This window comes from Urocampus carinirostris, chromosome 15, assembly GCF_059441175.1.
Source record: "Urocampus carinirostris isolate Australia breed hairy pipefish chromosome 15, RoL_Ucar_1.0, whole genome shotgun sequence".
NCBI lineage: Eukaryota > Metazoa > Chordata > Actinopteri > Syngnathiformes > Syngnathidae > Urocampus > Urocampus carinirostris.
The window spans coordinates 23,941,710-23,958,694 of NC_142363.1; the positions used below are offsets into that span (position 1 = coordinate 23,941,710).

At 39.3% G+C, this 16,985-nt stretch overlaps 1 protein-coding gene across 1 annotated transcript in view; it reads left to right on the forward strand.

The window, feature by feature from the left end:
• grin3ba (glutamate receptor, ionotropic, N-methyl-D-aspartate 3Ba) overlaps nt 1-16,985 on the forward strand; it is a 258,657-nt gene that overhangs the window by 222,574 nt on the left and 19,098 nt on the right. Inside the window, exon 8 of the mRNA XM_088354891.1 lies at nt 5,171-5,286. Coding sequence (XP_088211017.1) covers nt 5,171-5,286 — 116 coding nt within the window. The remainder of the gene's footprint in view (nt 1-5,170; nt 5,287-16,985) is intronic.

Sequence of the window (16,985 nt, forward strand, 5' to 3'; positions counted from 1 at the left end):
TATTTTTTGCTGGCCACTGTGTAAAAATAGACTCATCACAGAAACATCAAGATCTTTCTAAAACAAGATACCAGGAAAATATAAATCCGCTCTGCATAGCTCACCTACGTTCTCTTGCAGCCATCACGTTCAATAATGATACGTAACCATGGTCTTCTTACAACCGTGAGTGTAGTAAATCCAGGAGAGTAAAATATTTACAAATACAGAATATTAAAACATGTTTTCTCTATGCCGTAGTGCAACCCAACATGTGATTCACATTCATCTTTTTCGGCCAATTGCAGGCTTTGTTTCGCCCCTTTAGCCTATGCGAGCCTGTAAATGATAAAAAGGATCCGCCCCCTTTACCTCCGAATAACTTTAGCCAATAGTGACTGATTCAAATGATGATTGACACATTGGTTAGGAAATGAAACGCCGGTATATAAATCCCAGCATACACCACGGACGACTTCGCCTTCGGGGGAAAATCTAGTCCGGCGGCTGCTTGCTTTAGTTGCGAGACTTTGCGACTTAATATTGATCCATATATAAGGCGCACTGTATTATAAGGCTCATGGTCAGCTTTTGAAAAAAATAAAGGCTTTTAGGTGCGCCTTATAGTGCGGAAATTACGGTTATCCTTATAGTCCAGAAAATACGGTGTTTTTATCGGAGATTTATTGCAGTGTTCGTTGTGATGCGCTGCCACCCAGGTGGAACATCAGCTAGCTTTACTGTCTTCATGTCCCGGGAATCTGCAAAGCCATATACCCCACTCCCCCTCTCGCCTCGATGTTTCTTTGAGCTTGACAGGCCGGGCTCGAGGTAAACAATAAAACACTGCCGCTCTGCTAGCGCGGCAAAAAATAAATAAATAAATAACCTCAGCCTATCTATAGTCTGCAGGTAAACATTTCCAATATTGAATAAGGAGAGAAATAAATGTAGTTGTATATTCTGGATTCACGTATGTCGTCCTTAGTGATAAGTTAAAAAAATATATGAATAAATTGCCATCAGGGGCGTAGTTTTGGCATGGACGAAGAGGGCGTGTAACCCACCAATATAGAGCAATTCTCGTTTTATCCCTGCCTATGATTTGTGATAGCTTACATAAATGCCAACAACAATGTCATTTTTTGATGGATATTATCAGAAAAGTAAGAGTAATACCCCGTAAAATGCAAGATCTTTTGTTGCCCAAAAAATCTTTTCATTTCAAAGTCAGCAAAGTTTCAAAATATAAAACATTTTATTAAATCACAAAAAATATATAAAAATTTAAATTAAAGTAAATGACCTGCCCTAAAAATAATTACTGTTATTAAAGTCAAAAGGAACTTGAATGTAAGATCTGAAAGTATTGCCACGTTTACGTAAAATAACCATTTTTTTGCTCAAAAAGACCATTATAGTAATGATTTTAAAAACCTATGTTTATGTTTAAAATAATTTTCTGTTACATTTTACAAACTCAAGTTTTTCCATTTTGTTTTGATTTAAGTTTGTAAGATTGCAATTATATATTCTATCCTCATTAGGGAAACCTACATTCATGTTTTGCTGAGTCATTCTCATCCAATATGGTTTATAATTATTTTTATATAAATAGCTATCATATCGGAAAAAATACTTTTTAAACTTTAGTGGAATAGTTAATTTTATGTCTTTTAATTTGCCATTTAATCTTACAAGCAAATGTAAAAAAAAACGTATTTTTGTTAAATGATTCTTATCTCATATAAAACATTTTTTTTTCAATTTAAAAATGTGAATGGCTATTACTGACTCTGCCGTACTTACGTACGAGATAGGTTTCTGGCGATCGTTTGTAATGTGAATTTCTACGTAAGTTGATAGAGTGCTATATTTTGTATGTTCAAGGCTTGTATTGTATTATGTCTCAACCGCATCAAGCTTTCTTATTCCACTTTCATTTCAAAAGATACGTCTCACCTCTTCTTTAAGCTTTACATCAACCATATTGAATGGATGCAGGAGATATTAAACAATAAAAACATCTAAGTTCTTAGCCTGCTAGAGATACAGTGCAGTGTGTATACACATAAACCAGGAAGTAAAAGCCCGATTTCTTTTTTGGAGTGGATGCTGGGTGACCTCTCACAGTGCCACTCGGAAAAAGGTTCACAAAACAAAATCTAACTTGCAGCAATGTCCAGAAATGTATCGACATCCCGAAAATGTTTTTGTATGTACCGTAGTTCGTGACTACGTAGGGGAGCGTCTGAATATCATAAAATAAGGACTTATCCCCGCGAAATGGAAAACATTTTTTTTTTGCTGTTTTGTTCTTATAGATATGTAAAACGTTTTTAAAAAATATCACGTCAGAAATAGGACTCTAAAAAATACATATATTTTTACCTTAAGCGATATAATGATTTTTTCTTATAGTTGTATTTAATCACCAATTTTGTATATTTCAAAACTTAATTCAACCCAAAAATAATGGCATATTTATTTATTTAAATAGAATTACAATTTAAATAGCCTTTTGTGTCATTGTTAACCATGAATTGACCATGAAATGAGATGTGGGACCCCAAGATAAACATGTAACAAAGAAATACAAGATAATATACGATTAAAAAAAGGGTTGATAATTTAATTAAGGAAACAGTAATAATGGATCCCTAAACACATAATTGCTTGATGTCACTTGCTTTGGCTTCCGAAATAAACAAAGTAAATAAAATATACTCAGTAAATGAATACAAAACAGCTTGACTTTTTATAACAGCGTTCACTTTCTCCATTGAGACCTCACATCGCCCCGGATGGTAAGAAACACTTCAAATCCGCCATCCAATTCACTTCTCTCACTCAACTTCACTTTCTTTCGCTCTACGTGTCCTCCGGGAAGCATTCTTCCACAAAAGTGGCGGCAGCTCCGCACATTTGTAGGTGAAGAATTGTAAACAAGTAGGAATCAGGTCTGATTGTGTCCATGCTCGCTGGAAATATATGAACGATTTAAAAAAAAAGAAAAAGAAAAAAAGAATCAGAGGGAAACGCAATAAAAGGGAGAGAAATAAATTGGAAAGTGAGTGTGAGTTGAACGCCGAGAGAAAAGTTGAAATGACAAAAATTACAAAAGTGGAAATCTTTTTTTGTTTATAGCTTTTAGAAAAAAAGCCTTAAATGATCACATTGAATGAAATTTTCTGTATTTACTGTACATTGGGGCTTCATTGCAGTGCGGGTTGAAAAATATAACGTGATCCATTATCCCTGATTGTATATTGCGTCTTGCGGGGGCTGGCAGAGCGCAATTTCATCAAGCTTGGTGTGCTCTTTTTCCCGTTCTATCTACAAAAAGTTAACAACACTTGTGCGGCCGTGATCCATTATTCCCAATTGCATATTGCTGCGAGCAGGGAACGTCAAAGAGCACTTTTGTCGGGAAGGGTGCTGTTCTGGCCAGCCCAAACTGAAATGCACGGTTCTGGACACGATCCATTATTCCCAATTACTTATTGCTGAGAGAAGGGGCGGACAGAGCACATTCATTTCTGTTTGGGCCGCTAAAGAGTGCCATTGTGGCCTGCCTAAAATGAACAGCGCCCTTGTTGCCGTGATCTATTATCCTTGGTTGAGTTTTTCTATGAGCTGGGGCCAGTAGAGCGCCTGTTAGAAATTGAAGGCAGGTTATTGGCGGATTTTCGCGATTCCTGAAGGGTTTCTGGTCCACATTAACCATAATTAATGGTCGTTGTCGTCCCTTCAGTTCATGAGATTGAGGTGCTACCTACTGCGCCAACGAAACAGTTACTTTTATTCAAATTGCAAATACATAATACAGTTTTTTTATCAATTTTTGAGGTAATACCTACCAAAAATTTTAATTAAAAACTCAATGCCTTGCATGAGAATTGAACTCCTGGCGTTCAATATACAAGATGCGGTACCAAGAGCGCCAACAGAGACATTATTCCTGCTGAAATTGCAAAAAACATGATAAAGTTTTTCTCAATTTTGGGGGGTAATACCAAAAGCTTAAATTAAGAATTTAATTTCTTAGCATGAGAGTTGAACTCACAACCTTCTGACTTGACATGCTACCTACTGTGCCACGAAACTATTTCCTACTTTTGCTCTCTATTCCTGGTAATCGCAAATGATAAAACTGAGAATTCAATGCTTCGCATAAGAGTTGAACTCGTGACCTTCAGATTTTGACGGGCTACCTAAAGGGCCAATGAATATGTTTCCTGTGAAAATTGCAAAAAAAACATAATATTTTTATTCTCAAATTTTGGGGGAATACTTCCTAAATCCTTGAATTAATAAATCAATGCTTAGCATTAGAGTTGAACTCATCCAGATTATGAGATTGGCGCGCTACCTACTGCACCAACGAAGCTGTTACTCATACAAAATGGCAAAAACATCTTTTTTTTTCTCATTTTGGGGGGATTACTTTCCAAAAGTTGAAAATGAGAAGTTAATGCTCCGTATCAGGATAGAACTCACAACTATCAAATTATTAAACTGTCGCAATATCCAATGCACCAAAGAAGCTGTTTTCTGTGTAAAAGCCAAATTCAATTTTCTTAATTCTAATTAGGGTTTATTTCCCAAAAGCTGAAAATACATACATATATATATATTCAGGCTGTAATTCAGCCGATTAACAACCTTCTCAGAAACGTAAACACGGCTCGCATGTTGTTATCCTCCCCGGTGTAATTGTTTTACCCAAAGTGGACATCCCTGCCGTGTTTCGACTTTCTAAATCCACTTTGTTGCGCGGACGCTTATCTCCAGCCGCCCGTTGTTGGCCGGCGTAGAAGAGCGCTCCATAATTAGAGGTCAATTAGGTTCAGGCCGATCAATAGGAAGAGAAGAAGAAGAAGACTCTTTGGCAGCATGTCCGGAGTCTTATCGGCCTGCCACAGAAGCTGTCGGCTTAGCCAAATGATATATGTGTTTACACTGGGCCTAGCTTAATGGCGTTCAACGCTTTATATTTACGCTTTAGTGAAGCCGTGTTCCAAGATGCTGGGACGGACTCTTACTCTGTTAGCGTTCCCGCTAGCCGGGAAGGACAGGTTCATCTTGGCTAGATGCCTTTAGCTATGCTTCTGAATCCAACTAAGCAGATCATGTTTTAAGATGCTAACGTATATGATGAGTGTTTTTGTGTGTTTCTATTGTGCTAAAGGACAAATCCTCCTACGCTAGATGCCTTCATCATGGACAAAGCGCTGCTGGATTTTGAAGTGTCCATTGATGCCGACTGCAAACTGTTAACGGTTGGAAAGCCCTTTGCCATTGAAGGTGAGTTAAAACACATAATTTACAAACTAAAATTATAATAGTAAAGAATAGGAATCTCTGTCAATGTGCCCCCAATGGACAGCTGAGATCCAACGTTCCCTCTAAGCTGTGCACGTGGGAAACTGCGCACTGCCCAGACCATCTCAGTGCACAAAACAAATCTTTCCAGGGCATAAAAATCAGGGCTTGAAATCGCATAATTAATTCACGGGGAAATTTGTCGAAAATTACTGTACAATGCAGGTTCCCTCTGTGGTGTGTTTTAAACGTGGTGTTTTGAAGTCAATGTTACCACGATATTAAGTAAATGATAGTAAGTGCACATGTGAGCTGGAGTTTACGCACCAGGAAAAAGTGGTAAAGGGACTGGGGAGGTGGCGGGGGGAAATAGAGGAAATTTCCACTGCTGTTGAACTGGTGGATGCACCTTGTATGTAACTTTCATTAGGTTTCTGCCTTTGTACTGTTTGTTAAAATGGTTTCTTCCTGCTTTACCCTGTTTATAAAACAACTCAACATTTTGCTTCTGTCATGTTGTCAAACATCAAAGAGTCTGGCTGTTCACATTAGTGACCTAGAGACATAAAAAAATATCCTCCTTTTCTTGGGAGTCTTGCTGGAGTCACCTCTTAAGCGGACTAGGAGCCAGTGCAAGTTAGCTAATATAGAAGTAAAATGCTCCAACTTTTTTGTCTTAGCATTTTGAACCAGCTGCAAACTTTTGATGCTTGACATCTGGAGACCAGAAAGCAATACATTACAGTAATCAAGTAATGAATTTATGAATTATAATATCTGCATCTTATTGAGACAGCAAATCCATTGTCTATTCAGATCAATGTAAAATACCCACACCATTGCCTTGCGAATTGAATCTTGCTATGTTGAATCAAACCGTTATCGTTTTCGTCACATGATACATCTTTTGGCCAACATATACTGTCCTATGAAATGAACCTCTCCCAGAGGAAAGGCGAAAGAAACCCAGAACATATTTCAAAGGTGTAGGTATTAGTGGGCAGGGCGAAGTAGATGCAACCATATAGAATCACCCGAGATGATTCATCTCCGACTGGATAACCTATAACACCCCCGCTGTACAATATGGGTCACGTGCACATCTGCACCATAAGTAATGTACCTGCATGGCGGCAAGAGCTGCACATTATTCACCGGCCACGGGCTGCCTTCATTCTGACGCATGTACACTCTGCCGTGAGAGAGACGGTAGGACCATCAAATAGTCTGTTATCTCGGTGAGTGGCAGTCGTGATTCACCGCATGAACCTCTACCGTGGGGTAAACCTACCCGGGGCGCCATCTATTATTCAGACGCATAGAACATTCAGACACGAGTCATAAACGTACAAACATCCTGCGTCCCTGCTCACAAAACAACCAAATAACCTTTTTTTAGGGGTCATCCACCGGCGTAATTCGGGATTTTTCTGACGTTAGGAGAGTGGTAGGCAAGGTGCTGGAGGTTATCTTTGAGGTTGGGATGAAAGTGTGATAGAGGAGAGATTTTCGTTTTTACTGTAAAAAATCCAAGGATCTAAAAGTGACCTTTACGGAGGTCCCGGCGGTTCGAATTAGCTTTGTGTGGTGATCTTTTGCAAGAATACATTATAGGAGGGGTTAGGTGATTCTCGGTTAAAGTATTGTCCATTATTATTATTTGCACTGCTTATACTCAGTAGGGTCGCGGGGTCCTGGAGTCCATCCCAGCAACCCTGAACTGGTTGCCAGTCGCAGGGCACGCAGAGACAAACAACCCACTCGCTCATTCACACCTAGGGACAATTTGGACCAGCGGATTAACCCGACATGCATTTTTGGGGAATGTGGGAGGAAACCGGAGTTCCCGGAGGAAACCCACGGGAAGAACATGCAAACTCCACACAGGAAGGTTTGATCTCATGACCCCAGAACTGTGCGGCACACGCGCTAACCACTGTCCTGCTGTGCTGCCTTAAAGTATTGTTTTATTCATTTATTTTATTTGTGCAAATTTCCACAAATTGTGAATTAATGTTGATGATGTGACCTTCGGATTAAGTCCCTTTTTTTCAACAAAATAAATTTAAACACAAAAAATATCATATACATTGATCATCCATCCATGTATTTATAAGTTCCTTTATTCGTTCATGCATTCATTCAGACGTTTGCTTTAAGAATGGAGCTAATCAGTTTATATATTAATGTCTTTTTTTTTTTTGCATATATTCATCTCATCTCATCTCATTAGCCGTAAAGCTTATCCTCATTAGGGTCGCGGGGGGGGGCTGGAGCAGGGGACACCCTGAACTGGTTGCCAGCCAATCGCAGGGCACGCAGGGACAGACAACTCATTCGCTCATTCACACCTAGGGACAATTTGGACCGGCCAATTCACCTGAAATGCATGTTTTTGGAACGTGGGAGGAAACCGGAGTGCCCGGAGGAAACCCACGCAAGCACGGGGAGAACATAAAAACTCCGCACAGGAAGTCTGGAGCTGGATTTGAACCCACGACGGGGTTCCCATGACATGAACTGTGCCACACAAGCGCTAACCACTGCGCCGCCGTGCTGCCTGCATATATTCATATGTTGTATAATTTGTTCGTAAACATATTTTATTGAAAAAATGTTGTATTTATTTATTTATTTATTTAAACCTTCTGGGAAATCATTTATATATTCATATCGCATTTATGTATTTATTGATGGATCACAGTAATTTCCTAAATAATTTTGTTTAAATTCTGATATTTCTTTATGAATACATGTAATTGTTTTTGGAATATAATGTATCGATTTAATATAATAATACATCCATCTTTCAGCCTCTTTTCTTTTGTTGATTCATTTATTAGTTGTTTTATCCATTAATTCACTTAAACGTTGATTTAAATATTTAGAAAATTGCATATGTCTATTTATTTCTTTATTCATTTTTGTTGGTTTATTTTGACAGGTAGTTACATATTATTTGATACATTTTCTACAATAGATTTAGCAATTTTATTTCTATAAAATAGAGAACAATAAAACATTTAGAGTATTTAAAATTTCTTGGAAATCATGTATTTGTATTTATAGTTACTGTGTATTTTTGATTCATTTTTATCATTCTTGTCATTTATTTTTGACAATTTTGTTTTGTTTTTCTATAGGTGCATATATATTTGGTCCGTCCTATAAATCTGAGACAAAAGAAATGTTAGCAACTCTGGCAAATTTGAATAAAGACGTTCCCCTACTTACGGCCAATCGATTTACGAAAAACAGTAAATACGAACATTTTTTTCGGGATGTCAAAAAATATCCGGACATTGCTGTAAGTTAGATTTTGTATTGTGTGTACCTTTTTCCGAGTGCAGGACATTACCGTAGTGCTTCTTTCCGCCGCTACCGGCGTGTGGTGGCACTGTGAGAGGTCACCCAGCATCCACCCCGAAGAAGAAATCCGCTTCCTCTTCCTAGTTCGTGTGTAAACATTCAATACTGTAAATAAGAACTTTGACATTTTTATTGTTTAATATCTCTTGCATCCATTCAATATGGTTGGTGTAAAGTGTAAAGAAAAGGCGAGCCATTTCTTTTGAAATTATAGTGGAATAAGAAAGCTTGATGATGCGGTTGAGAAAATGGTCGAAACGCTTTTTTTCGGCCACTTTTTACCAAGGAGGAGCACCTCTTGAAACACATCTTCCAAAAATAAGTTAAACTTAACTTTATCTTTCTAGAGCATATTATTTTATACGGGTTACTTGTACAAGCCTTAAACATACTTAAGTATACAAAATATAGCACTGAAGCAACTTACGAACAAAATCAACTTACGAACGATCGTCCAGAACCTCTCGTTCGTAAGTAGGGCAGCGTCTGATGTTTAAATCGTCCTGTTGCTTTTTTTTTTTACCTTGCATGGTTGGTGGTGAATATTTCAAAAGTCAAGTAAAGTAAAATGTATTTATATAGCCCTTAATCACAAAAATGTCTCAAAGGACTGCACAGGATTACAATGACACAATTACCTGATCTTAAACCAACATGCGGGCAAGGAACAACTCAAAATCTCAGCGTGAGGAAAAATAGAAACCTTGAGAAGGGACCTCACAAGTGGTATCCCCCTTTCAGGATGACCAGGGTGAATTACATTTAGCATTACAGAACACAAACATAGTAAACACTAGGTAACATGTTGAAAATTTGTCCGGAAAGTGCACGACAATAGCGAGCCCCTACCCTGTAAACTAGTCCAGAAAGTCTATGACGGCCACGACGTAGCTTCCCATCTCTGCCAGCTGGTCCATGCAGGCGTTCATATGCTTCAGGTCAAACGCTGGTCCGCTGACTCATCTCAAATCGTCCTTCTCCTTCGTATCACCACCATGCAGGCAGTCGGAAAAAGACAGGACAATATGCCTTGATTTTAAAACTTCCATTGAGGTTGCAGATCTTATCTCCGGAGGCAGGGCATTCCATAGCACCGGGGCCCGGATGGAGAACGCTCTCAAGCCTGCAGACTTCTTGGCTCTCGGAGTCAAAACCACTCTACTAATGCACAATCACCAGTAGATGGCAACAGTGGGGTATCAGATCAGCAAAGTTTAAAGAACCGGCTGCTTTTTGAAGAACCTGCTGTTTATGATTTATTTCATAAGAATGGAAAAGGGCAGTAAAAGCTTTTTTATCCCTCATTGCAAAGGGCTTATTTTTTCATCTCGTAGATTTAGTTTGTGTGTAATCAGGGAGCACAATAAGGCCTTTGTTAGAAATGTCAAAACACTTTAAAATGAATAAATGTGTCAGCACCTCACTCTGCAGCACAAAAGACAAAATATAGCGTGACGTCCTGGAGACGACCTGAAGTAAACCCCCAAGTGGTCTCGCTAGCTCACAAACCCGATTAAGATGCTCAACTTCCAATCGAGCCATTCTGAGCAAAGCCGGGGCTTGATTTTGCGACAATGAAAGATGTAACTTCAAGGTGAGGCGCAACTGGTAGCGAATTTCTTCGAGGTAATGTTATCCCGCATTGATTGATAAGCTTTGATTTAGATCTGTGGTCTCAAACTTGCTGCCCGCGGTCCATTAGCCGCACGCTGTTCAAAAGTTTGGCGCCCCCGCCATAATATGACTGTAGTGTCATCTATATGATACCAAGCTTAAGCACCAAAAAAGGACCGTGACCACAGTGGACATGTAATTGATGCATTAATTCCTTCTCCGGATGGTGAAAACTGCAAAAGTACATTACAATTATTGATACTATGTGCCAATAAGTCCACAAAATAAAGTGCATAAAACTTTACATCTATAATCAGATATAGTTGATTATATATAATATAAACACCTTTAGAAACATCCGACATTGCATTGTTAACTGTTCAACATGGATGGAGATAGATTAGACATGCAACCGGCCTGTTAGCCATTGCGTGAGAGAAATTATGACAATCAGATCTTAGAACCTGAAGAAACGTGGAAAACACGTAAGTAGTATTATTTCACTATATTTTTCAACTTAAAGCTTAAATTCAAACAAGGATGCCTCTCGTTGAAACTAATTGTCCTTCATTAAAGTCCACAGTCCAAAAATCACAGCCGGCAAAATGAACGGAAAATGATACCGGTACTTAAGGTTTGATGCAGACCTGCAGAGTCCGGGTCCCGTTGAAAGTCATCCAAGGAAAAAAGTGTATATTTCCAAAGGTAAGGGTGGGAAAAATATATCAGATGAACACATTTACTCACGCAACTCCTTTTTCTTTAACCAACTACTTACCCCCTCTTCTTTCCTTGTTTGTCCCTCACCTTTAGCGGTCCCCACTTAAACTTGGCACCCCACGTTTGTTCCGCCACTCGTTTTTCGTTCACCCGTGCAAAACATATCAGAATAAGTGTCTAAAATAAATATAAATAAATACATTACAAAAATATACAGTTGCAAATACATATTATACATGGGTTACACATATTTACAAAGAAAGACGGTACACCGAGAGAGTTTTCAAAGCTTTAATAATAATAATATAGCTTTCATCCCAAACGGTGGCTGTGACAGGGCTGTTAATGGTAGCAACACTCGAGCGCCGCTGGCGGCCGTTAGAAAAATTACATAAATTGGCCGCATCACTGAATAAGCCGCAGGGTTGAAACTTAGGGAAAAAAGTAGCGGCCTATAGTCCGGAATTTAGGGTATGTCTTATTTATTGCATGTTTCCACACAGGGAAGAGGAAGTAATATCATTGTTGCTGTATGTTGTGCATAAAGCATATTTGACAAGAAAGTTGAGAGTTGACGTTGAACTAAAGCTTAGAGGAGAGCGAATGCACCTACATTTCAGTGAGTTTCTGCGTTTAAGCCGAGTTTGTTAAACATGTTTTATCTGTTCGACCATGGTTGGTTGAATTTGCTTCTGTCGTGTGGTCATACGTTAAGGAGTCTGATTTGTGTGCCGGCTGCTGCTTTCAGCCACAAAAGTGCAGATAAAATTTAATGTCACTATAAATTATTGTGCGAGAAGCCATGTGCAGAACAGTACACTTTAAAAGTTCCGTTTGTGTTCAGAAGGTTAAAGGATTAAGACAGTAAAAACACACATTTGAATCTGAATAATGTTCATTTTATTTTCTACTTAAATATTTTGTTTTGTTAAAGGGACAGTCTGTATGATTTGACCCTTAGATGTTGCTGAGTTGTTATTTGTATCCAGGAACGAGTGCTACAAAGCACAAAGAAGAAGACAATTTAGGTAGACTCAAAGCGACCAAACCGCAACATTTGACTTATCATTTTTCTGCACAGATTATCCTTGTGTTGAAAAATAAACTAATAAAATAAAAGATATAAAAAACAAAAATACCCAATATAACGTGTATGTAGAGTATTTAAATAGTCCTACGGAAAATACACACTCTAATAAAAATAGGGTAATATGCAAACGTGGGGGTGGGGTTTAATGTGGGCTTTTACTCCCCCGGGTGGAGTTAAAGAGCTTCATGGCATGAGGAAGAAATGATCTCCTCAGTCCTGCAAGGGTTCAGCAGATCAGTAGATGTTGGGTAGCATGTAGACTATAGCATCCGCCACTCCCACCTTCTCCTGGTAGGCAAACTGCAGAGGGTCAGTAGCGTGGCGGACCTGTGGCCTCAGGTGGCATAGCAGCAACCACTCCATGGTCTTCATCACATGTGATGTCAGGGCGACCGGCCTGAAGTCGTTGAGTTCTTCAGGTCGGGGTTTCTTTGGGACTGGGATGATGCAGGATGTTTTCCACAGCTGGGGAACCCTCCCCTGTTCCAGGCTCAGGTTGAAGATGCGCTGTAGAGGGTCTCCCAGCTCCAACGCACAGGCCTTCAGCAGGACAAAGGTTAGGGTTAAGGGGTTAGCGTTAGAGGGTTAGATTAGCATTTCGGGTTACTAAATTATCCCGACCTGGGTTTGATTCAAAAGGCACATGAGGACGTGATAAGAGCAGATAAAAACTAGGGGATTACACAGTAAACACAATTGAAACAAAAATAAAAGCACAAACTCTGCAAAGGCGCGGAAGATAGGGGCAATCCTTCATTTGGCTGATAAAAGAGGCGGTCTGCAGAGTCGTCTAATCAAGAGAAACTTTCACCCTGAGCAGGCTCACCAGGTGAGAACACGACCTGAAATCTGGTTTCTCCAAAAAGGGGCGATGGGTTAGAAAGGCCCATTAATTATATCACAACAAGCGGACGACCGTCTGCTTTTGAATTTTTGTTGTTTTTTTTTCTCTCTCTCGTTTCTTTTACCGACAGATGTTGATCAGGCCGCTCACGTCTCGTCTGCTGGAGACTTTTAATGGGAAAAGTTCAATAAAGCGTAATTTTGACTCTTGCTAACTACTTTGGAAAGTCGAGAGTGGGGAAGGGGATGCGTTTTGAAGAGATCACGATATCTGAGGAAGTCAACCTGAAAGGGGAACTTTTAATTAGGGCATCGCAGCGGGGTAGCGATTAACACAGCGGTGTGCAAACTTCATTGCATTTGATTCGATTGGCCGAATAAGACAGGTCTTTTGATTTGTTTGAAATGTATATTTATATATGTATATTTACATATATGTATAATAAATTTAATATAATGTAAAATGTATGCAGTTCCATTAGTTATGTTTTTGTATAGATTTATTTTGTTGTTTTTTTTCATTGACTTTAATGTATATTTTTAGTAGTATTTTAGTAGTATTCTATTATTAATTATATTACTTATTATTATGCATCAAACAATTTATGCTTGTTCAGAATTATTTTTCCACAAGTTATTCAGTTCATGTATACATACTTTTTTGGAAAGATTTTATTTATTTATTTTATTTATTATTTTTCTAATTATTATTTTTATTTTTTTTAAATGGGAAACATCCAAGGTGCCAGTAATGAAAAAAAATATTTTTATATTTTTTAGTGCTAATCTGGATAGGCTGAGATAAATAAAACTATTTAGGACAAAAAAAAATGGAATGACACAAATATTAAATTTTTCAAAGCCAATATAGTATTGTCCACTTTTGTATCAATCTCACTCTGGGATATATTGAGATAAAGACCTCAATTCATGTAATATTAAGAATAGAATAGAATAGAATAGAATAGAATAGAATAGAATAGAATAGATTAAATTAGAATAGAAAAACACCTTTATGATTTATTGACATAATATCTCATCTCATCTCATTAGATACACCGCTTATCCTCAGTAGGGTCACCGGGGTGCTGGAGCCCATCCCAGCAATCTTCGGGCAGTGGGCAGGGGACACCCTGAACTGGTTGCCAGCTAATTGCAGGGCACATAGGGACAGATTACGCACTCGCTCATTCACACCTAGGGACAATTTGGACCGGCCAATTCACCTGAAATGCATGTTTTTTGGAATGTGGGAGGAAACCGGAGTGCCCGGGGGAAATTGTCCCTAGGTGTGACTGAGCGAGTGAGTTGTCTGTCCCCGTGTGCCCTGCGATTGGCTGGCAACCAGTTCAGGGTGTCCCCTGCCCACTGCCCGATGACTGCTGGGATGGGCTCCAGCACCCCCGCGACCCTACTGAGGATAAGCGCTGCAGCAGATGAGATGAGATAAGACAACTTTGGACTTCAAATTGTTTAAAATCCCTAATTTTGTAGATCTAGACATTGCCAAAAACCTCAAAATCACAACATTAATCAGGCCATCTGACTTTATCTGCTGCGTCTGCGCTCAGTAAAAAAATGAAGTAAGAACGTTTGAAAGTTTATCTCTACGTTTGTTTGTGCCGCTGGCGAGTCATCCATCAGTCTCGCTCAGCACTCGCTCAGTTTTGACTCCCATGCAATCATCACCAAAATTTGATTCTTTTTAGATAGCGTTTATTCACATCTTGAGGTCCAACAAGTTTAATACCACGGAGAAATCTGTTCGGATCATTTTTGATCCCTCTGCAAAACTCAGTCATGTCCTTCAAAAATCAGTCGACTGTTGCGTTCTCCCTATCCCCAAAACAATTAAGAGATCATATACAAAGATCTGAAATATATCCCGGTAATGTCGTCCTGGTCTGTTTATGCTTTCACTACATCATCGCCACGCCCCGTTCACAGATAAAAAAGCAAAATGGATGGCGCTGTCTGGCCGTCAGCACCTTCCTCAAAAGTTTTTCCCCGATGCTCGGGCTACGACGATAAGCTATCGGCGACGTGAGGAGAAGCACAACTTGGGCCCCCGATGGCCGTGTTTGTTTATGGACAGCCGTGCTTGCCAGACACTTCGTTAGGGACCGCACCTAATGAGATCCGATACGCTGGAGCTGCATCAAACAATGTTGCTTCACAGGAATAATAAAACGTTTTTGATTGACACTTTGTTGGACAAGGCAACTTTTGTGTAGTAATTATTATAAAGCGTCGTAGCAATGGGGTAGGGCTGATTGACAAGGCTTGTGCATTATTCCCCTGTAACAATGAGAATAAAAAAGGCTTTGGAGGTGTGAACTATTAAATAAATTATACCATTAACTATGCTAAAAGGTATCATCAATATCAAACGTGGTTATTTCACTGCATGCAATTTCTAAAATTTTGGGTTTTCGATCAGGGGTGGATCGAATTTAACGAGGTGAAGAGTAGAAGCCATCCCAAATTTGTGGAAATCCCCAAGTTTGAAATGACAAAATGATAATAAATTCACTCTTTATATACTAAAACTGCATATGTTTGTTGGTTTTAGCTAATGTATTTGTAGTCAAATAGAAGCTCAAAGTAAGGAGCAAAAAAAATTCCTTACTTTGGGGCGGCAGTAGCTCAGGAGTTAGAGCGCTCGTCTTGGGATCAAGGGATCCCAGTTCGAATCCCAGCTCGTCCGTGTTACATGTCGAAGTGTCCTTGGGTAAGACACTGAACCCCTTATACCCCCAATAAGCAGGTTAGCGCCTTACATGGCTGCAAGCCCGCTATTGGGAAATCTGGAGCACATTTTAAAGCGCTTTGGGAAGTCATTGACTTGAAAAGCGCTATAGAAATGCAGATCATTTCATTTCATTTCATCAATATGAATACTGTAAAGCAAAGTCCTAGAGGGCCCTGTTAAGAAACATTGAAGGTTAAAAGGGACATTTATATCTAGACAAGAATAATGTCCTGGCGTTGCCGGTTTCGGCGTTGCCAGGCATTCTACTTTGGCGAGGATTTGGGGATCATGGTTTGTTGAAAAAGTGCCAGGGAGCCAAAGGGAGGCATGCAGCACCAGAGCCGCTAGTACACGGAAGCAGATGTTTATCCATTTTGTAGATATTTATTGGGGGTGCCTTGACGGGAAAGCTAGCTAAAGACACTCACAGAAGCCTAAAGAACAATTGTGTCAATTTTCAGGAAAATCAGTTCAGCTTATAGGTCTCATATAAACAACTATATTCTAAATTAGTTTTGATAAGATGAAAACTACATATATATAACTATCCATCCATCCATTATCTGCACCGCTTATCCTTAGTAGGGTCGCGGGGATGCTGGAGCCCATCCCAGCTATCTTCGGGCAGTGGGCAGGGGACACCCGGAACTGGTTGCCAGCCAGTCGCAGGGCACACAGGGACAGACAATTCGCTCGCTCATTCACACCTAGGCACAATTTGGATCGGCCAATTAACCTGACATACATGTTTTTGGAATGTGGGAGGAAACCGGAGTGCCCGGAGGAAACCCACGCAAGCACGGGGAGAACATGCAAACTCCACACAGGAAGGTCGGTAGCTGGATTTGAACCCATGACCTCAGAACTGTGCCGCACACGCGCTAACCACCGCGCCGCCATGCTGCCCATATATAACTATATATATAAAAATATATTTTGACTGTAAGTTACTAAGTTATCCTTCTTTAAACATAAATTGTTTCTATGCTCGGAAAATACCAAAATAACCCGAATTATGTCAACACTCAGTGCTTGAATGAACTTCATCCAATTTTGTGGGATTTTTTTTTTGTTAAAAACTACCCAATGTTTTGTGTTTTTTAAAGCAATCACCCTTTTTTATTCATTTCCTACCATATGAGCCAATCTCGGGGTGTCATTTTGCTGCTTGTTTGTGCAAAATTACCCAAGAATTAATCAATGAAGGAATGTATTTCAGTCTATTATAAAATGCCACAAAGTAGATTGCTTAAATTAAAAGATAAAATTCAATAATGTTACTTTAAAAAATTA